The sequence below is a fragment of the Periplaneta americana genome, chromosome 4, assembly GCF_040183065.1.
Source record: "Periplaneta americana isolate PAMFEO1 chromosome 4, P.americana_PAMFEO1_priV1, whole genome shotgun sequence".
NCBI classification, from domain to species: Eukaryota; Metazoa; Arthropoda; class Insecta; order Blattodea; family Blattidae; genus Periplaneta; species Periplaneta americana.
Window position 1 is genome coordinate 173,387,075 of NC_091120.1, and position 24,323 is coordinate 173,411,397.

General features: G+C 34.7%; 1 protein-coding gene across 5 annotated transcripts in view; it reads left to right on the forward strand.

The window, feature by feature from the left end:
* Graf (GTPase regulator associated with FAK) overlaps nt 1-24,323 on the forward strand; it is a 432,476-nt gene that overhangs the window by 344,980 nt on the left and 63,173 nt on the right. For 4 of the 5 annotated variants that reach the window (XM_069824366.1, XM_069824368.1, XM_069824369.1 and 1 more), the window contains 6 exons: nt 3,908-4,018; nt 9,102-9,206; nt 14,634-14,708; nt 17,982-18,051; nt 20,958-21,055; nt 24,208-24,302. In XM_069824366.1, coding sequence (XP_069680467.1) covers nt 3,908-4,018; nt 9,102-9,206; nt 14,634-14,708; nt 17,982-18,051; nt 20,958-21,055; nt 24,208-24,302 — 554 coding nt within the window. The remainder of the gene's footprint in view (nt 1-3,907; nt 4,019-9,101; nt 9,207-14,633; nt 14,709-17,981; nt 18,052-20,957; nt 21,056-24,207; nt 24,303-24,323) is intronic. The other variant, XM_069824367.1, reaches the window with a different exon arrangement.

The following is a 24,323-nucleotide window of genomic DNA, read 5'->3' on the forward strand; positions in this document are numbered from 1 at the left end:
GAAAATCTGGTTTCGTAAACCAGCTATAACGGCTGGGAGGATCATCGTGCTAACCACACGATACTTCCATTCTGATTGGATGATCGTCCACCTCTACATCGGCATGTGGACGTAAGGTCAGCAGCCGGCTGGTCGGTCTTGGCCCTTCATGGGCTGTAGCGCCAAGGATTTACTTTTTTACGATATATTGCTTCATTTTCTTTCGTAATATTATGTCAGATAGTATCACTTTTGACTAATTTCTTCTGGTTTTCTATTCCCTGTGTAAAAAATCTCTGGTAAGGACACAGCTGAAATAACGTCAGTAATAGGCACGACTTAGTCTTAGGCAGCAGAGTTGTGCTGAATGTGCTCGATTGCATTGTACATCTTCATGCTTGCGACACATAATTTGATAATTTTTTTTAGAAGTAGAGACCTTTTGCTCCACCTTCAGGATCTTGGTTTCCGGGTTACAGAAACTGTGAGAGAAAACAGAATGGATGCCTTTACTCTTCAGGATACGAAATTACTACAGAATGCAGTACGAGAGTCCTACGATTATACATTTGACACTAATAGTGAAATTCTGTTTGTGAAGTGGGATGACAACAGATGTGTACCTGTAGGATCAAACTGTGATGTAGGGGCTTTTGCAAGCAGGTGGGACAGAAATGTAAGACAGAATATGCAGCAACCACAGGTCATATTTTTAGTAGGTTATTTTATGACGCTTTATCAACATCTTAGGTTATTTAGCGTCTGTATGAGATGAAGATGATAATAATACCAGTGAAATGAGTCCGGGGTCCAGCACCGGAAGTTACCCAGCATTTGCTTATATTGGGTTGAGAGAAAACTCCGGAAAAATCTCAACCAGGTAACTTTCCCCGACCGGAATCGAGCCCGGGCCACCTGGTTTCGTGGCCATATGCGCTAACCGTTACTTCACAGGTCCTAAAGAAATACGGTAAGTACATGGGTGGAGTGGACCATCATGATTGGTTAGCAAGGAAATATGCCACTTCAATCCATGGAAAAAAGTGGTACTGAGATCTCTTTGTCAGAATGCTGGATATAGCTATAGTAAATGGTTGGATTGTCTACAGAGAAATACATGGACGAGACTCCCTGGACCTACTTGACTTCCGACGATGCTTGGGTGTTCAATATCTCTAGATATTTTCGAACTGCAAGAGAATGGAGCGCCCTATTTCATCACCTCGAGGAGTGAAATTTGGTATGAGGATAGATAGTAGAGGTCATTTCATGGCAAAACGACCCTCTCAGAAGCATTGCCGGGTGGAATGGTGTAAATGCAGACCAGTAACATTCCGCAAGAAGTGTGATGAAACTCTCTGTCAAAGATGCTTTGAGCCTTACCACACTCCGTAAAGACAGATATTACTATATAAATGTGTTTCATTATAGCTGCAGGATTGTATTGTTGCATTAAATACTAAAACTGTCATAAATAAATTTATTTATATTGGTGTAAATGTTTCTGGTTATACTACATTAAATACACAAAAAATATATTTACTTTATTGCAAATGAATACGCAGATATCATAAGTGCCCAGCGGTCTATTTATAGATTTTCAGCTACTTGGTCCACGGAAAAATAAACAAAACATATTCTTGGCATCTTATGGATTAAATTTATGAAATAGTTATATTATTTTCGTTTTTTTTATAAAATAATTTGGGCGTTAATGGGTTAAGTAATGTTCATTTTCTTTTTTCGTATAGGCCCTAGTAATTATTAATCACTGTTTAAAACATACTGGTGACTTATTAAATACATTTTACAAAGTAAAATTCAAAGTCCCAAATTTTTTGCCCGCCAGTCTATTTTAACTGTTTTCAATTATTATTAAAACTAAAATACAAGCACTGCGAATTAGAGGATTTTAAGCGAAAAGTGTTCACTCCTGAATGTGTTGAGCGTGATGCCTAAAACATGTTTAAACGTCTTAGATCAGACACTCTGTACAGTTAAACTAAATGTCCATTACATAAAAATGTCCAACAAGTGAAAGACCGAAGCTTTATTTAATGCATTAATATTTTTAGTACAGTATTACATCAATTTCATCCTCATCTTCCTCTTCATGCACATGGGACATTTTTAAATTATGGGCTATAATATGGTCCTGAGGTACATTGGTACATTCCTGTTAGTCTTATAAACTTGATATCTTCTAACAATATTGTTCGACTCTCCTTTGATTTCTCACATGTCTTTTATTGGCGGATTCCCTAATGTTCGTATGACCTACATATATTATATTCATATTTGAGGACCTCGCCGAACTCTATTGCAGTGGTTTCAGTCTATTTTGATAGCGTACCCCCAAAATGTCTTTTTTTTTTTTTTTTTTTTTACACCTTCGCACCCCTAAACTACATTGCAATTATATGAAGAAAAAAAAACAATGCAAATATGTAAACTTTTCTTTTTCTAGAGGAGGTCTCAGCAATGTAAGTACATTGCATAGATTTCTTATCTTGCGAATGAATAACACAGGCACTTGGATATTCAACGTCATTTTCATAAAATTCATGAGAGATGCTGAGAATTTTATTGTGAAATAAGAGCCACTTCTTCTAAAGATGCTCAAAAGTTGCTTAATTGATAATGGAATAAATGTTTCTTCTTTCCTGAAGTGCAGTTTTTTTATTAACTTCGATAACAAAGGAAGACTAGACTGCAGTTATGTCCATACCTTCAGTTTTGATCATGGTATTATGCTAAAGCAGCAAAGTTGCATTAGCAAAATTTATCACAGCAATGTGCAAGGATCATTAAACCATATTAATAATTAACAATGAAAATCCGTGATTATCTGGAAAAACATTATTAAATCCGGGAACATTTCGGGAACGAATTTTTTCCAGGGACTGTCCCCGGGAAACGGAGACGTCTGATGACCTTTAATATAAGCCATTCCATCAATGAATCCTGCTTTCATACTCCACGAAATCGCTCTAAAATGTGTTGTGACCAAGTCTCGCGTACTTTTGCGATCAGGAGTTGGTCACCCTAATCTTAGAATAATATAAAATTAAAATTTCATTGCTTCATTTTATAATATTTGACCAATGAACTGTAAATGATACTACTGATCTGTTGGTTTGAATAACAAGAGGAAACTATGAACACTTAATATGAATTTTGCTATCAGGAGAGTAATACTGCTTTTCAGGTAGTTGCATATTCTTTGTTGTTTTTTTTTTACGCTGGGACGTTATCCCAATGAGCACGACACTATAACAAGGATAGATAACTTTGTCTGAATTCCATGGCGTCACTATTGAAAACTGTATTGACAAAAAAAAAAAGGGGAGGAGGGGTATTTAAAACACACACCTCATACATTTTAGATTTTAATACAGATTTTCTGGCAGACGCCATTGTTACACATAATAATACTGCCATTACTGATCACTTTATACAATCTGTGCATTGAAGTATACAGAGTTGGTATCTTTGCCTGTGATTGTCAGCGATTGAAGTTGTAATCTCTTACACGCCTTTATGTAACATAAATCCTTTTAAAGTGAACAATGACGAAAAACAGACTGTCCATTTTACGGTAATATAAAGGTGATTGTTTTACTTATTGTTAGGACTGACTCAGCGAAATTTCAGAACTGTTTTGGGTAGCCTACTATGATTTTCATCAGTATCATCATCAAAATGTAAATGAAACTAATTTCGAACATTTGAACATAGAAGTTTCACTTACATGGATTAAATTTATATCATTTGGTAAATTTTCATTTGAAATTCAATAAAAATTATCATTTAAGAAATATTTCCGTTTTTCTTTTGTTTAATTCGTCTTGAGACATTTATAATTTTGTTTCAGTAATTTATTCATATTACTGAAATGCTAATGTTCAGTTCTCCTATTGTCTTGCAGGCGGATGCAACACTTATAATGGAGCAACGCCATTTTGTCCGAGCCAGTCTCGAGTATGTCTTCCTGCTGCAGGAGGTTCAAGAAAGGAAGAAATTTGAATTTGTTGAAACTGTAAGTATTCTTATCTGTCGGAATACTATTTGCACTGTCAGTCATAAGTCACTCACCTGAAACAAGATATGATAGATATTCAACCTAGTTTTGGTGACATATTTGATTTTAAATGGTAAAATTCTTAATTTCATACATTAAAATGACTGCCTTAATTTATGATTACTGAATTTTATGTGCGATATTGTGAATTTGTCACTGTTTCCATCACTGTAGACACTTCGGTGGAAAGTTCATGTGAAACCTATATAATTTTCCGTCAGATCTTGTTACAGTTGTGCACTACACACTTCGTTGTAGATATTGTGAACACTTGGTATATGCACTGCACAGCAGCTGTAGTTTTCAACTTGTTTCCTTCATACGAAAACACCATAAAACATTAACCATACAGAGCAATGCAGCTTTATCAATAACTATTGGTGTACTGTTAGGTGTTTAAAAAGAAATACACATATTTCCAAAATTAAAAATAGATTGCTATTACTAATGTGTTGCGTGACAGTGCATCAAGGGCCATGGCCGACCAGTCAACTGTTGGCCTTACATTCCCATGTCTCACCAGAGAACGATCATCCTACCAGTCAGCACAATGATCCCTACAGCCTAGGACGTACGCAAGGATTGGCTCAACCTTTAAAAAGAAATTACATTTATTTCAATATATTTTATTGTTTCCATGGATTTTCCTGTTATGTAAAGTAAAGTGTCTTACCTATCATATACAAATAACTATTGACTTTATTGTATATAAATCAGTGGCGGTTCCTCAGGGGAGGGAAGGGAGGAATGTCCTCCTCACATTTTTCTTCTTTTGAAAGTAAATACCAAATGAAATATATGCTTTGAAATTCGAGGAAGATCCGATAATTTTTAAGTTCACAGCTATAAGAAAACCTCGGTTGATCGAGTTTTTAACGACGCGCACTCATGTGCTACTAGAAAACTGTGAGAAGGATGCGAGATTGTTTGTGTGGAAGAAAGCAAATCCATTCCTCCTTTACTGCATTTAATACACATAGACAACAGCGTGCTAGCGGCCAAAGAAAGAAGCAGAGTTTTAAAGCAAGTAAATGAATGCATAGGGAGGGGATCCTCCTCTGAATCAGTGCATGGGCGGGAAATAGAAACCGACTGGTCTTGCAGCAAGCTCGCTACCGCTGCCATCTAACGATGCTGCATTCAACCACACTATAACACATCTAGGAGGAGACACAATAAAAACAGTTTTAACGCAAAGCTGTGAAAGACACCATATAATTTTTTTTTATTATAGATCGAAATATATTATTCATTGCACTTTATAAAAGCTACTATTCATGATTTGAAACTTTCGAGGATATCTGAAAGTTGAAGTTGGATTTATATAAAACAAAGAGGAAGTAATTCTACATTAGTATCGCAGATCTTTTTGGCCCCTGAAATTCACTTCCATTCATTGTCTACTAGACGGGACAACAGCCAAGTTGTCAGTTTTGCACAAATATCTTTGAAATTGAAAGTACTGCAAACTACATTATTTTTAACATAAAAAATTAATCGGCCACCGGCAGCTTTGAACAATAATGGTAGTATGACTTTACAAGAACTGACATTCTTCAAAAGCATGTGATACTGAACTTGTAAAATGTACATGTGACAACACAGACCAAGTGGGTGGGTGCAGTTTTCTCGCTTTCCTAACAGATTATTTCCCATTCCCATTTCCGTAAAACGGTTCCGGTTACGTGTTAGTAGCTGGTCTCTTCCAACACGTGTGATGCTGTAGTGTGCGTGAAAAATGCTGCGAGGTTGTGAATTTCCTTGTAATTGTTAATTTGTGCAATTATTCAACAATGAATGGAAGTGAAAACACATTATATTTTGGACAATTTAGGAAACTTAGTTTACAAAAACAGATTATTGCTATACAAAAGGGAGGAAGGCCAACCCCAACACTGCCTGGTCTTACATGTATGCGTGTAGGCTAATTTGTAGCATGTTTCTCTCAAGAAGGTGTCATTTTGCGCTGTTAACTTCTTTCCTCCTCTTAAGAAATATGCAGGAGCCGCCACTGATATAAATGATTATTGTGTAAGTGTGATAATGACAAGAGAACGTGGACGAAAGATAATGGACGAAACAAATTGTTGACAAAAGGTAGTAGACGAAAGGCCCACAAACCTAAATAAGAAGTATATTATATGTCAACGGTGAATTGAAGGGAGTGTATACCGATACAATCAATATAAGGGCAATAGTAATGTGAAACAATATTTGTGGGCATTTTCATAGGATGGCCAGACGTTCTCTTTTGTCCGGACATGTCCTCCTTTTTAGGTCTTTGTCCGGGATCTGGGTGGGATCTACTTAACTTTAACAGTTTTCTCTTTCTTTATGACATAAATAATTATTATAAGCATGCAACATAAAATTCTTCTAACATTGAAAGCACTACAGGCTCTTCTGCACTTTTTTTATTTCTCTTGAGAATCGAAACTACAATCATTAAGTATATTCATCATAAATAAGGTATCACCATACAAATTCAGTCTAGCCGGTAGAGAAATGTAGTGCATACGAGCTATTCCATCTCAAATCGACCGAAATATAGAGAAAATTGACCTTACAATTTCTAAATATAATGAAACTTTTTTTGTACGTAGAGAACTGTGATATAATGCTTTGTGCAAAGTTGGAGGCATCAGAACTTCATAGTGTTTAAATTAAAAATATTTAAATTTATCGTATTTTCATAAAATTAGCAACTTTAAACTATTGTAGCTCCGAAACCCTTTCACCCAATGATCAAAATCATGGTTTATTTTGATGCTGAGAAATTATATATATAAACAGATTTTCTTACTTTTTATGGAAATGGAGAAATTTAGATTTTTCCTCATTAAGACGCCTTTGCCTAGGAAAAAATATTTAAAAATATATAGTAGTTAGATTCCGCATTGAAAGTACAAATAAACACATATATTTTACTGATGATACGTTGATAAGAAAGTATTGAAAATATCAAATGAAGAAAATAAATAGTATGCGCATGAACTAACCAGCTGACTGTGAGACGGGAGCTAGCGAGACAAGCAAGGCCAGGAGACAAACACGTGATGTTTCGTCTAGTAGCGCATAGCTGGGCTAGCTTTATCACAGGTTTTCATAAACACAGGAGTAAAATGACGCCCAACGCTCGCTTATCTTCATCTCTCGGCCAGTGCGTGTGGTGCTGGCCGAGTGAAAGTCTAGGCGTATGAAAATAATTTATTTAATACCCTCGAAACTTATTTCCGTACCACTAAGCAAACAATGCCGAATTCCTCTTAATAATGTAAGGTTTTTTCTCAGTATTTTTTTTACATTTTTACAAATGAGCAAAAAGCCTAAAAGTAAGTAAAATCAGATTATCTGTCTCTCTGTACACAATAAAAATAAGGATTACTTCTTATCATAACCTACCAAATGTCAGTTTCAAAATGAGCTCTCGTTCAATGTTCTACAATAAATGGTTCCAGAGTTCTGAGCGCTGAAAGAGGCTTGTTTTTCTAAAATACGCTAAATTTGTCGCTCAACAATACGAAAACCGTTTGACTTTCGATAGTATATATTTGCAAATGCACTCTCCTCAGCACCTTCTATAAATAGGGAAAAAATTAGAGTATAAAAAAATGCGAGGTTTTTTACTGATCGATTTCATATGGAATAGCCCATACATTCCCTTAATAATCTTGTTTTCGAGCTATGGATTGAAAATAAGTTCAAAGCACTGCTCTTGCTGCAGTGTTTGAATTCATTCTTGAGACTGCTTTGCTATTCTGTTCAGTCTTCAAACGTACAGCTGCATTGCTACACAGTTCATACAGAATATAATATACTAATTGATTTTTTTATTTATTTCTTCTACATGAGACATTAATTTCTTCTACACAGTAATACTACTGCAAAACTGAAACCAATTTTCTTGCATGTTTCTTTTTCAAAGCTGATGGGAGACTTACCGAGGTACGATTTGTAAGTGTTAAAATTGATATGACCCCTCCAACCCTGTAGCAGTACTTTAATTTTGGAGGGAAAGGGAATTTTCTGTTTTATTTGTAGTGAACATGAATCCAGCTAAGATTGTTAGAGCTAATCTGAGAATGCAGTCTCATTGTATGTCAACCCCTTCTGCTTCCCTTAGGTTTTGATATGAACAGATGCCCTTGTAGTTTCCTTTTTTATTGTTATGAATGATAATTTACATTTTTGAAAACGATGAATTTAAATAAGTGCTTAGATATAATATTTTATCTCCTGTATGAAATATCTTCGTTCTTTTAATATTTCCCCTGTTCATATAGGCTATACACACAACAAATTTATTACTGACTTCAGTAATCTTTCCATTTTTCTTTAATGCTTACCTCAACTTATTGTTGAAGTAGATGAAAGTTATTTATGAGATACTGGTACCAATAATAATCTGAACATGAACACTTCTAGTTAAATATTTTGGAATTTATATTAATTATTGTCTTAATTGGTTTGGAATTTGAATGTATAAATAAATACGCCGTCAACAAAATACTCATTCTTCATGGTCTTTTAAATAGATGACTTGAAGCACTGAAATTGGTCTATTTTTAAGTAGTAAACACATACAGTATTGTGTGTAAATTTGGCATTCCCTATCTTCTCATAGTTTTCCTTCTTCGATAATTTTTACTGAGTATAATTCTGTGAAACTTGTAGAAAAATTTACTAATATTTTGGTTTATTACTTCATATGGCTAATGCAGAATCCTTGCATGTCACTTAATTTTATAGTTGTCAACAAAGTCAGTAATAACATTTAAACTACATATTTTCATAAACATTTTTTTCCTTAGTAGTAACTAGTAAAAATGAATTTTACACTACATAATACAGCTTCAACATTTGACATGGAATTACTAGCTGATAATAACGTGTGGTTTGTTTTCTCTGAATTAAGAATTAGTACCACGTAAGATTATAAAAACTTACAGCAACTGACTTCATTTAATGCTTTCCATTTTATTAATAAAGTGAATTCACATGGTAGAACACATGTACTTATCGATGTCACGTTTTGTTGCAGCTGTTGGGGTTTATGTATGGCTGGCTTACATTTTACCACCAGGGTCACGAAGTAGCCAACGAGTTCAAGCCTTACATGCGGGAACTCCAGTTCAAGATTCAGAAGGTAATGGAACCTTGACGTCTCCATTTTGTTTATAACATAAAGAGAATTTTAGTGACGAATTTGAGTATAGTAAAACTAGTTAAGAAACGTGTGTGTGTCTTAGAATAGTTCTGAATTAAAATTTCTGGTTTTTCTTTGTAACAATAACATCGTTTTGAATAAATACTAACAGATAACACTTGTGGATTGCTTGAGGTCTGTATCAAATACATCATGGCATGATCAGTATGTAGTACACATAGTATCAAAAGAACTTATTTTCTTTTTCTTATTAAACTGATTTGTGTTCACAAAATGTTCCTCTATATAAATCTTCTATATTATAAGTAGAACCCGGATGTTAGGCAAAATGCCTTTTTAAAACTGAGTGTATGTATGAAAGACCTATTTAGACATGAACATGTTTCCACACATTTGAGGACGATAGCCAATTTTTATTTTGCCTTTTTTTTTTTTTGCCTATTTTAAGGTTAAATACTTTTTTTTTAGCCTTTTTACGTCGTTATTGTACATTTTCTATATTTTTAATGCACTTAAAATAAATCAACATAAATTATACCAAAGAAAAAAAAAAAGAACGGTTGTACAAATTAAAAATATATATTTACCCTGCACAAATATTTGCTGAAAATATTATTCTCCAGCAATACATGTTTCCAAGAAGTCGTAAACTTTTCTCCCCTACCGATTCCATCTTTTACGTCACTTTTTTTTAGTAGGTTATTTTACGACGCTTTATCAACATCTAAGGTTATTTAGCGTCTGAATGTGATGAAGGTGATAATGCCGGTGAAATGAGTCCGGGGTCCAGCACCGAAAGTTACCCAGCATTTGCTCATATTGGGTTGAGGGGAAAACCCCGGAAAAAACCTCAACCAGGTAACTTGCCCCGACCGGGAGTCGAACCCGGGTACATCACTTAACAAAGATGTTTGAACAGTATAACCCTCAGTGCTCAGGTCACTTCGGGGTTTAACCAGCAAAAGAAAGAGGATGAGGGAAGTATTGAAAGCAATTATCCAGGTTCTGTTACTGTTGTCGCTTGCACGCACAATTCACACGTACCGGTACTTTGAAGTCTCTAATACCTTCTCACACCCCTCTTTTTGAGATAATACACAGTCGGCTTTTCCCGATCTCTGAAAGGAAGTAGAGACAGAAAGATATAGTCTTTTCACTGTAGCAAGTAGAATAATTTGTTAGTTTGGGACTGAACTTGTATTAAACATCTTCAGTTTTCGTGATTATATGTAACCAAGGAAAGTGAGTACCATATGGGATAGTTTATTAAGTAATTGTCTATTTTTTGTCTGTTTCCATGATTAATAAATGCCTATTTTTACTATTTTAGTGCCTATTTTAACCAAAATAAATGCCTAAACATCTGGGCTCTAATTATAAGATAACTAATGGTCAATTTCATGAAGATAGCTTAAAGTTTAATGTATGTATATGAATCATATTATTGCTCTTTAATTGTGTTGGAATACCATTCTAGTTCTAAGTATTAAGTAAAGATACATTATTTTAACTGACTAGCTCCTTGTCCTTTTCTGCCTTCTTTGTCTACAAGATAGCATACTTATCTTTAACTCGCAAGGAGAATTCGGCCTGGAAATACTCATGGGTGAAGTTGTAAATAAAATAGTACCAGAGTGCTTCGCAAAAAGTTTACTATTAATATAATAATAATAATAATAATAATAATAATAATAATAATAATAATAATAATAATATATATGAAATTATTATTATTATTATTATTATTATATATGAATGTTATTATTATTATTATTATTATTATTATTATTATTATTATTATTATTATTATTATTATTATTATTATTATGGTAAAAATCCGACAAGATGCTCTTCAAGGAACCAAAGGAAACCACGTATTTACAGGGACAGTGTATTAGGCAGGTAGCTATTCTAATTTTGACTTGTATACAGTATCTGTTATAATTTTCTTATTGAATTACATCATTCATGAACAGTAGTACGGTATTACTACAGTCTAGTACATACAGTCACGAAGCTTAATACACAGGGAATATGCATCCAATGACAGTTGAATTTTAGTTGCCATTAGGATCACTACTATCGCCTCATTACAGACAATGCAAAATAGTACTGGCACAGTCTATTGTTCCAAGTACTCTCAGTTGCTAACCGCTTGGAGAGCTGTATCGCAAGAAATGCAAAAAATCACCTCAAGCTTCGTGACTGTATGATATTAAGACTGTGGTATTACTCCATTATGTAATACATCAAAGGCATTTAAAGTACCGATATGTACTTAATTCTTAAAAAAAAAAAGTCTTCTTATGTTGCTTGCTTGATATGAGAATCCTTACAATGAATACAGTACTCACATTTTCAAGACGATTTAAATATGAATTTATACTGAATGGCATATCATCAGAACAAGATCTTTCCCTTTAACACCTATTGTAATCAGAATCACAGTCACAGAGACTTCAATACACCAAAGAAAACAAACTAACTAGCAAAAATGTCCAGTATCATGGCTTACTGAGGAAAGTTGTATGAGAATGAGGGTGTAGGAAAAGGACAGCCATATTGTATAACTGTATAATTGTATGTGGCTTAAGTGAGCAGTAAATTCTATGTTGTATTATTGTTATTTTTATTTATTATTAGTATTAGTAATGCCACTGCTATTATAGATACCGGTACTATTAATCCATACTTATAAAAATCTACAAAATTGATTGAGACTCAAGTAAGACAATTATTATTTTAAAAAAATAAACATAAAGAAGCAGGACGCTCCCAGGTTGCGGAAAAAAGTACTGGGGCAGCATCCTGGCACGACTACACCCCTGGAAATACTGTATTTTATTGAAGCAGAACTGTAAATCTTGTAGGTTGATATATGCGAAAAAATGAAAATTAATATACAGTACATATGTGAGATTTGATAAGAAAGTAGCTATAGAATTAATTATACACACCTATAATCTAAGGATATTGGAATGCACAACACAAAATCCACAATTCGATATGGATTTCGTTAAAAAATCACGTTCCCAGGTTTCAGAATTCTCTTGTCAAATGAAAATGTACTTTTGCAGAAAATAGATTCACCTTTTGATTGAGAGCTTGGAAATATTAATAAAATAAGTCATTTTCATAAGGATAGCATAAATGAATGAAGTATTATTTTATATTCTTTTTATCTAATTGATGGGGTTCGAAAATTTTACTTAAAAGTACCTGTATGTCTCGAAACATATTGTGCAGAAGAAATGCTTCTGTGTTACTTTGAAAATTGGGAGCAGTTGAAGAAAGGTGCTTGATAATATTAATCAAGACAGACCTGCTCTTTTTAATTTATTGTGAGTTATTCAGCTGTTTAGCAAATCGTTTTCTGTGAGTTGCTGTACATGCAGGATGTACCTGTTACTGAGCAGTTAACAGTTGGAACTGGTGCAGGACGAATAGTAATATTTTTGTGTATAAAGTTGCATATACACGATCAAATTTTTCCATGAGTTCAATACTTTACAAGAAAGTTGTCAAAGATTGCTCAATATTGAAAAAGATTTGTCAGAGACTGTTTTATATTGCTGAAGATTTAACAAGGTTTTAAAACATGTGCTTCAAACTCATTCTTGGTTTACCTATCAAATATTACAATATAAGTATGTAAATCATGAAGAATAACTAGGCTATACAAAAGAGTATTGCATTACTTAACTGTATGGTAGCCTAAGACGAAGTATATTACGATTTCATATTGTTTTAAAACAAAATATTTGCGATTATTATTCGACTAGATTGTAGGATAGAATCTTCATTCAAAAAATACATGCAGTCTATTGGTACTTAACTCGAGATATCTGCCTTGCAGTTTCCTCATACACATAATTTTCTTCATTTTATACGGTGTTCCACAGAACTCATGGCGTACAGGCATGTGTTTAATTCATAAATTGAATTAAATCGCAAAGAACTTATCTTGGCCAGGACGCCATGTTTTTTGTGGGTGTTGGCGCCATAATATTTTCGAAACCCATTGGTCATTTCCTTAAAAAAAATTGTCAAGTCTTTGATCGATTAGAAGATGTTTTTATTTACTTTCAAGACAATCAAAGAATCCTCTAATTGCGATTCTGGCTGATACATCTGCAGTACATCTCACTTGACGATATGTGTCAGAGGAGGAATAATTGTTTGTGTACATCTGAAGTCTGATTAGTGTAACATGTAACTAATCGGTGATGTATACAATGGAGGGGGAAAGGAACCGGCCACTCTACCCCATTATCTCTTGGCCTAGTTGCCTCATGAGTGTTTCCTTATTGGTATCACTTATGAGGTTCAGACCTGTCTTCGGACAGTTGACTAAACAACAACAATCAAAGAGTTTTGAAGTGATTTGACGAAAAAAAACTTGTAAAGTATTGGCAGTCTTGAAAAGTCTCGAAAAGCATTGAATTTGACGAAAATTTGAATGTATACAAGCAGCTTTATACTTCCTCTCGAATGACCTTTCACTATAGACATATTCAGGGTGCGAATTATGAGGGGGATGGGGGATTCCCCCCCTGTTGGAAAGTTATCTCCCTCTCCTAAATTCATATTAACATCCCTGCCAGCGATAACTTTTATTCCCCTCACAAAATATAATTGTTTTAATACGAGTATAGCTACTTTATAAAGTATAAAGTAAGCAAAGAAAATAATATTGATGTATTATCATCACCGGCAAGCTGACAACAATCAATAACTTAGGGATTACACATCTTATCTTGCCTGCTCATGGATATAATTATATTGTTATGATCAAGATGCAACTCGGTGCAACCAAGTGTTGAGCCATATCGAATGTGGTTGAGGTCGCTTTTGTCGCTCTGTCGTCATCAGTTTGTGTGTATTAACATAAAAGGAGTAATGCAATACGTAAATACGTTTAGTTCGGAGAAATTTCGATATGGTTGGACGCTTGTACTGTTTAGCATGTCACATCATAAACTTAACCCAGGCTGTTGTATGTATATTTATGATATGTGAATTAATGATGGTGAAATGAGTCCGAAGACCAATGCCAACAAGTGTTGTCTATCTTAGGATTCTATCCCCCCTCATCAGAAATCTTAATTCGCACCCTGGGCATATTTACCCATCTTTCTTCCTCACAAAAAAAAAAAAAAATAATAATAAATCAAATACCTTCGTGCACATTTTTACAGTAGGCAGGTAGGTCATAATATGCTGCGTGTGAATATTTTGCAAAGTAATCCAGAAATTACAGAATTGGCTGTACGATGTATATGGTAACTAATGTAGGTAGTTTAGTGGTGTGAAGTGCAGTAACTTTTTTTTATTGTTTGCTGAGCCCGTTTGTTTTGTAAACGCATGCTCCTGCTGATGTCACTGGTGGGCTGGTTTGTAACGCAGACAAGAGAGAACTTCAATGCTACCCGAGACAAGACCGAGTCCCTTATGAAGAAGATGCTAGAGGTGCGTCAAACGGTAAATACTTGAATATCTGTGCCTACAGCCATCATGTTCGTTAATCTGTGTTTATTTCATCTTATTGTTGTCACAACAGTTCATGATTCATGTGACTCTTCTGAGTGCAATTAGTCGAAACATCATGGTGAAATTTCATATTTACTCAATGTCCGAAATAAAACCTACCGATAAAGATACTAAATAATTTATTCCTTAATTATGACACACAAAAACAAATTAGGGGAAAATATTAATCAACTCAACAAGTTTATGTCACCATCTGTAAATCTCAATATGTCTCCCTCTAGTAGCACGACACACATCTAACCTGTATTCACATTGTGTAACATCTGCGGAGTTACAGATCTTACTGTGTCGATAATCCTTTGACATTACACTTGAATGTTATCCACTCTGGTGTTGTAGACACGATCTTTTACGAATCCCCAAAGAAAAAAGTCCAGTGGTGTAAGATCAGGAGATTGTGGCGGCCATGCAATAGGACCATCACGACCAATCCATCATCCCAGGAAATGATTGTGTGAAGTTTCAACGACTGGCCCCCAATAATGAGGAGGAGCTCCATCTTGCTGGAAGGTGAACCTCTCTGGAATCTGGGGTAGCGCAAAATTTTCAAGTATATCGAGATATACCGCACCATTCACTGTGTTCTCTATGAAGAAGAAAGGTCCGAACACTTCTGAACTGGTTAATTCACACCAAACACTTAACTTTGAAGAGTTACGTTCATGTTAAAAGATAACACGAGGATTCTCAGAACCCCAGATCCTGCAATTGTGGTGATTAACATAGCCACAAACATGAAACGTTGCCGCCACCATGTCTCTGAAAGTCTCCATTTTCTAGCAAATGTTTGTGCCACTGAACAATGGTGTGCCTATCAGGAGCTGCACAGCCGTATTTTTCACGAAATCTCAGCTGAACTATAACTGGAAACTTAAACGCTGCTAACCAATAACAGCACTGCACTTTTTCTTTCGGTGTGAATGGAGCCATTTTGGAAAACAATCTGTGTATACACAACAATAGGAATAACAGATTCGCCAGTTTCATGACATAAAAACTTGTTGAGTTTCTCTACATTTTAGTGCAAGTTGGCCATATGTAACTTTATGGATGTCTAGTTAGTTCATTTCTTTATCGGCAGGTTTCATTTCGGACACGGTGTACTATAATTTTGATACGAAATATTTCTTTTCATTGAATTGAAAAATCTGGGAGAAAATTTTATTCTTGTAACTCATATACTCCAAGTTAAATTAAATTGAGTCTGTTTGGCTGTAAGTAAATCTATTTTCTTTAGAAGTAAATTGGCAAAATATTACAGTACATTGCAACAGTAGTATATATAAATTATCGCTTCAGTTTAGAGTCGATATTAAGATAATAAATATACAGTTTTGTAAGTTGATACTCCCTTAATTTGTAGACAGCAAGAAAGTAGTTGTTGCAGTGCGTCTTGTCTTCGGAGCCTGCCAGAAATGGTAATGAAAATTATTTGCGTTGTGTGAACGTGTGTGTGTGTTTTTACTAATTACAGAGCATTACTTCTTTTCTTTCTCCTTTTCCCCTCATACTTCTATCTCTTTTTCTGTTCCAACTTTTATTGCTTGCCCCTATGAGATAAATTTTCGGAAAAACTTTTTTTCACTGCGTAAAATCTCCAGTTTCACACATCCTGTAAAGAATGGCCTTGCTCTTAGGACTCTGACTTCATAAAATTTCTTGCTAGTGTGGAGGTAATTATGTATATTGATCAGACTTGGCAGAAAATACAAACCTGAATCAAAAAACACCCAAGACATACAGTAGAGGAGGCAAGACCTGTCCTGTGAACTTATCATGTGCCGTGGCTATATCAACAATGGGAATGGAGGGGGAAGATACCCTGCATACAGTATGATATTCTAGTTAGTGTTTGCTTTGACTGATTTATTATTTATATATATTATGTTAATGTACCGAAGTACATATGATATTTCCATGCAGATATTCTGCGTCATCATACGATGAAAGAGTAATGGAACGGAGAAAAATTCCCTCCGGCGCCAGGATTTGAACCTGAGTTTTCATTTCTACTTGCTGATGCTTTATCCACTAAGCCACACCGGATACCCACCCCGGCATCGGACAGAATCGTCTCAGATTAAGTTCCAACTCTTGAGTTCCCTCTAGTCGCCGCCCTCTGCACTACGTCATAGATGTCTATGAACGTAGGACTGAAGTCCACACATGTGCTGAGGTGCACTCGTTATGAGTGACTAGTTGGCCGGGATCCGACGGAATAAGCGCCATCTTAAATCACGAAGTTATTTACGCATATCATATATATTATTTTAATGTACCGAAGTATATATGATATTTCCATGCAGATATTCTGCGTCATCATATGATGAAAGAGTAATGGAACGGAGAAAAATTCCCTCCGGCTTAGTGGATAAAGCATCAGCACGTAGAGCTGAATACCCGGGTTCAAATCCCGGCGCCGGAGGGAATTTTTCTCCGTTCCATTACTCTTTCATCGTATGATTTATTATTGTTTTTTAGCTGCTAGTGGAAAACAGAGTTTCCCCCCTCCACATACCTCGCTGGGCACACCATTGATAATTGAAGGAGTCATCAGAAAAAGGTGCTATCTAACAAAATCTGAATTTGTGTCAAAGTTTCACTTCCACTTCCACTTTCGATCCTGCTATAAATATAATTCAATCTGAACAGCAGTTTCGTATGTTGTTTTGGTTAATCCTTTCCGAAGAATTTTGCACACAAGACGAGAAAATCGAATGAAAATTATAGCTGACATGGAAGCAGAAGTGAACCTGTGCACCAAATTTAGATTTTGTTAGTTAGCACCTTTTGCTGGTGACTTCTTCTGTTATAAATACGACAGGGTTCAAGTTAAAATTGTATATACCAGTATATATAGTAATCCATTGTATTCATAAGTGTCGGTCTGGGTAGTGTAGTCGGTATAATGCTGGCTTTCTGTGCTCGAGGTTGCGGGTTCGATCTCAGCCAAAGTCGATGGCATTAAGTATGCTTAAATGCGACAGGCTGATGTCAGTAGATTTACTGGCATGTAAAAGAACTCCTGCGGGACAAAATTCTGGCACACCGGCAATGCTGATATAACCTTGGCACTTGCGAGCGTCATTAAATAAACCATAATTTAAATTTTATTCATAAGTATCAAGATTTTATTGTTATTTTAACAAAAATTGATAACCTTGTAATTACAAGTAGAATGTATGATGATTCATTTTATTACAGAAATCCATGGAATCGGGAGGCTCATATAAGTCAAGCGTACGAGAGGGCTATCTTTTCCTCATGGAGAAAAGTAAGTGCACCACATTTTTATGTCGTAAATACTTCATTATGAAATGAATCAAATTTTGCATTACATACTTAGGTAGTGCAGAATGATTTACTCATAGTGCAATCCAAGGGTTAAATTTCAAACACATACTGTGAGATTTGTGGTGAACAGAGAAACAGTATATGGTGGAGCTTCGATATTATCATGATATTATGTATTGTTGTTTCTACTAACCATCATTCACTGTTTAATACCAATAAATTTGGTTATCATCGAAATGCTATAAATCGTTGTTTTTGCTGGATAATGTACTGGTACTTTATGAAGGCGGTGATGTTGAAGAAATGTCATTATTTTCCTTTTAGCTTTAAAAAGATGCCCTTTAATACCAGGGGCGGCTGATGACAAAAATATCGAGTGTGCTACAGCTTGGTCATAGACAAGACCTACATAAAATGTAACATGCAACTAATCTAATGTCGAAAATGAAGTTTATACTAACAAGCAAACATTCTGATGGGGGCAGATAAAAAAGTTAAATTTTTTTCTTCCACCATGTCACCATGTTAATAATGTCAAAAGAAGTGCTTATACAAATTTTGACCACTTGACCGCAATTACGAGGGCCGTAAAAAAATAAGTTCGCCAGGGGCCGCTAACAGAAAAAAAAAACACAACTTCATAGGACAAATTTATTGGAATGGACACAGCAAATGTTGAGCTATTTTTCAATACATTTTCCATCGGAATTGAGACATTCCTCATATCATGGGATCGACAGAGAGAGGTGAAGACTCAGTCAAACGCTGGTTCCGATTCCAGGCGGCTGAATTCTACGACACAAAAACTGATCCCATGGTATGACAAATGTCTCAGTTCCAGTGGGGGATATGTTGACAAATAGCACAACAATTGCTGTATGTATATGTATCGAATATGAATGAGGTCTCGTACTTATTGGTAATTGCTGTATCTGTTTCAATAAATATTTCCATGCAATTGTGCTTTTTTCTGTAAACGGCCCCAAGGAAAATCACTTTCTGGACAGCCTCGTAATTGCGGTCGAGTGGCCAAAATTTGTATAAGCACTTCTTTTGACATTATTAACATGGTGAAAGAAAAAAATGTAACTTTATTATCTGCTTTCATCAGAACGTTTGCTTGTAAGCTCCTTTCTACTGCAGAATTTATATATTATTGTGATGTTGAATCCTTCTATGCCAGACACAATCTTCTTCACAAATTTCGAAAGCATATACATTTCCACTTATTGATTGTGTTTCAACATTTCATCATGATATGCACTGCTGAACTGTGCTGCTACACTTATATTGCCGACACACGAGATTTAGTGTTTAAGTTTTTCATAAATAAAAATGCATGGGAGTGACAGCTTTCATTCATTCCTTTTGTTCTTGTCTTTACAAAATGGCTACAAAAATCTAATAATTGAAGCAAGTTCAGTGCAATATTATATCTTTCAGTTTCCTTCATGCTACCTTCTCTTCCGTACAATACGCCCACTTTCAAAAATCGATGTAAATATTCTAACAAGGGAAGGGTTTCGGTTCGAACAGGAATTTCGTATCCAAAATTTGTATACAGGCCCATCTTTACATTTCTGTAAAGCTCCCAAAAGCATTCGTTTGTGTAATGTGTGGTTTGTCTGTTAGAGCACTGTACAAGTTGAGGGGTGGGGAGAGCACTGCACAAATTAAGGGGATGGGACACCTTACCCGTAAGCCTAGCCTAGAAACTAGTGCGAGTGGTAAAATGTCTAAAGCCCTTTTAAGAACATTTTTCTCCAACGTTCTGTCTGAAAATATTGCAGCTAATCAAAAGTGTAGACTGTTGTGTGAGTCATTGAATACGCACAAGGACACAACCTTAATAAATAAATCATTCCAAGCCTAGGACATGGTTTGTATGATCATTCCACCTAAAAGAAACTAAATATATCCAGCCTCTGGATATCTATTTCCTTAGACAATACAAAATATATCCTCGGAGGATAACAGATTGCATAAGGACTCTTGCTGAGAATCCAGAACTTAACTTGGGAAATCGAGTGTTTATAATAAAAATACACTCTGTTATTCATAATCATTTGTCTGCTCCAGTGTACCGCCCTATGCTTCAATATTCCTGGCAGTCAACTGGTTACGTGAATCCTGAACAAGTCTCGGATTTCAAAAATGTAATTCGGGTAGCATTTGATTTTTCAGCACTGGAGTGTGGTTCAGAAGAATGTTCAGGTGTTGCTTGTGCGTGTGCACAACACGCAGAAGCAACACCTGAACAATCTTCTCTTATTGCTCTTATTGCTGTGCTCCATGCTGTTTCAGGCATTTTATAGATAATCCTCATGTACATTTTTAAAGAAATGTATTGACCAATACCAACCAAACGGAGGTTACACAAATGAAAGCTTTTAGGGTCATCATCACCATTGTGAGGTATGTCTCTGTACAAATTTTTAACCAAAAATTCCTGTTCGAGCTGAAACTCTTCCCTTGTAAGTTTAAGTTGTGCACTATAATTTTCAATGGGGCCAACCAGTTAAATACAAGCAAATTACAACTCTTTAAGAATGAGCCATAATTAACCCAGAAATTAAGTTGCTGATTAATTGTTTGTGATGCATTACGTGAATTTTAATAGTGGAAGTTCTCATAATGCAAATTCGCGTTGTGAAGGCTGTCTTATCATATGGTCGTTTGAAACCAGTTTTGAATTTTATCGTGTGTTGGATATGACCATTTGCTGATAACATTTTTCAAGCACAAGGCCGAAGTTCCGTTTATTTAATAACTCATACTTCATACTGTCTAGTTACGTTGCCAAGTCGAGTGTGTTTTAATGGAATACAATCTGTAAGATGCCGTGTAACTGCTTTTTATTTCAAAATATTTTTCTACCATTTGCAGAGGCATTTGGCACAACATGGACCAAACACTATTGCATCTACCATAAAGAGACCAAGGAATTCAAAATGATTCCATACAACCAAATGACGGGAAAATTTGTGAGTATATATTTTTAATTTTGCATGGATTATTTGTTAAACTTGTGATTAATTTGTGAAATATTATAATAGATACCTTAATTTTATTTTAAACATGCCTTGAGTAAAATGTTTCACTTCGCTAGAGTTAATTTTATATTAATGATAAACTTCGCTTTTTGCTGCACATTATTACATTTGTTTAACTCTTGCCATTTGAATATTCTATTCAAATTTTTCAGTCTAATGACTTATAACTTGAAAGTTAAAAAATGAATTTATATTTCACTTATAATGTTTTTTTTATTATGAAAAATGTTAATTTATTATTGCCAACGTTTTCGCCATTTTGGCATCTTCAGGCAATAATTACAGTATCTCAATACATGTTGGTCATACAAATTATTGAATAGAAATACATTAATTATACTGGTTAACATTGTTAGCAGAAGAGGAGACAATGCTAAAGCATATGCTACTGGAGTTAATTGACAGCTGTGAGCAATATGGGATGAAGATAAATGCCAACAAGACCATAGGAAGAAAAGTAAAAAAAGGTAAACTTGCGAATTCTAAATGAGGCAGTAGAGCAAGTGGACAGCTTCTAATACTTGGGATGTACTACAAAGAGTAACATGAGCTGCAGCCAGAAAGTAAAAAAGAGGATAGCAATGGCAAAGAAAGCTTTTAATAGAAAAAGAAGCATCTTCTACGGACCTCTGGAAGAAGAACTAAGGAAGAGACTAGTGAAGTGCTTTGTATGCAGTGTGGCATTGTATGGGGCAGAAACATGGACATTAATACGAAGTGAAGAGAAGCGAATAGAAGCATTTGAAATGTGGATATGGAGAAGACTGGAGTATGTGAAGTGGATGGAGAGAATAAGAAACTAAGCTGTGTTGGAAAGATGGTTGAAGAAAAAATGATGCTGAAACTGATCAGAAAAAGAAATTGGTTAGGCCATTGGCCGAGAAGATGCTCCTTACTCAAGGATGCACTGGAAGGAATGGTGAACGGGAGAAGAGTTCGGGGCAGAAGAAGATATCAAATGATAGGCAACATTAAGATAGAATGGATCATATGTGAAGACTAAGAGGAAGGCAGAAAAATAGGAAAGATTGGAGAAGGCTGGGTTTGCAGTGAAAGACCTGCCACTTGAGCAGAGCACTTATGTATGTATGTATGCATGTTACATGTACTGGTTAAAATTAAAGTTAAAATATGACATGGTATAAAATATCTTGTGGTAATACGTAAATCAAATTAGTAATCATATGCTTGTAATTATAGTATTACATACATAAATTCATATTTATTGTAATATGCATCCATAATTGATTTGATTAATAACTACAATATGAATTTATAAAACACTATTGTTACAAGCATATCAGTATTAATTTGATTTACATACCACAAGATATTTTATACATGTTATATTTTAACTTTAATTTTAACCAGTAAAATATAATTAATTCACTTCTATTCAATCATGTGTATGCAAAACATGTATTTAGATATCGTAATTATTGGCTGAAGGTGCCAAAATGGCGAAAACGTTGTTGTTTCCAATGGGAGACTTTTGAGTCAATCCCTTAGTCTCCTGACCTTTCCAATATAATTCGACAGAATTCTTCTAATTTTGATCGGAGTTGAGTTTGGAGCACTGCTTTAAATGGGAAACATCCATGATGGGAGTCCTTCTCTTTGCACATGGTGTAGTTGGCAGATTGGAAGATGTTAATTTTCTGAAGATGGATTGCTAAGCAGTCATGTCAAATGGTTAATCTTCTTGGCTCGTTTTTATTTTATGAAACAAAGTTACTCGCGTCCGTAGCAGCCTTTAAGCTACATGTGTCTCCTAAATGGAGCCAAATGAGTAACAACGCCAGGCAAGTCCCATATGGTATAAACATTTGCAATAATAAATTAACATTTTTAAATAATTAAAAAAAAAACAACAAATTATTATATGTTGCTGAACTATAAATTTGTTTTTAAACTTTCAAGTTATGATAACTCATTTAGACTGAAAACTTTAAATTGAATATTCAAATTATCATCATAGATTTATCGTAATATAATCTCCAAAATTAATTGTAAAATCTCCTGCCAATACTGAGATTCCAACTTCTGACATTTAATTTTTCTATACAGGTTATTTCAGAAGGAATAGTAAACATTTTAGGTGGTGATAGTATAGATATTCCGAATGAAAAGTTTACATAAACATGTGTCCAGTGTTCAGTGAATATGAAACACAGCTGTTTGAATGTTACGCATAGAAAACCTTAAAAAAGGTATGAACAGAGATAAACGACTAATTGATTGTGTTTATTGATCGTTGAAAGACTTACATAAGGTAAGGATATGCACATTATAGTTGTCAGGCGACATACCATCTAAATTTAACATTTCCCAAATGATAGATGTCACATTCATTGGCCACCAAGGTCCCCAGACCTTAGTCCTTTCAATTATGTTTCTTGGGATGGATGAAAGGCAAAGTCTACAAAGAAACGGTAGACAAGAGACGAATTGGTAACTTGCATTATGAATAGTAGTACCCTCACAAATGAACGTGAAGATGACCTTGTAAGAGCGATGTGCACTATTGCCAAGAGAGTTGAAAAATAGATTGAAGTCGGTGGTGGGATTTTTGAACAATTACTTTGAACTGTTGCAAATTATTGATATCATTTAAATATATCCCATTGAAAATTGGACACGTGTACATGAACTTTCTTACTCCTTAAATATTCTGTAGATAATTTATTAGTTGGAATAAATTTAAGCTCCTTTGTAGGATACAATAGAAAATATAGAAGAAACAATAAAATTATATACTGAGATTCCTTGAATTTGCCTTTAGTTTTACCAATGTTTTAAATTTTAACACATACTGTATAATTTTAAGATTATTCTTTGTATTTTGACAATGCGATAAGTGTATTCTTTTATAAAATACTATGTTCTTATTAACTTGCATTGCAATATTTTAAAGAATAGTTTTAATAATGTATTGTTGTTGTTGTTTAGTCAACTGTCCGAAGACAGGTCTGAACCTCACAAGTGATACCAACAATGTATATCCATTATAATTTTATTGTGTGTATATTGACTATTTTTCATGAAATGTACACTGCTTTATTTTATTACTTTTTTTTTTACAGAACTCCGCAGACACTATGATCCTAGCGTCATGTGTCCGAAGAATGTCAGACTCCATAGAAAAACGCTTCTGTTTCGACATTACTTCTGATGACAGGTATAATTTAATTTATATTTT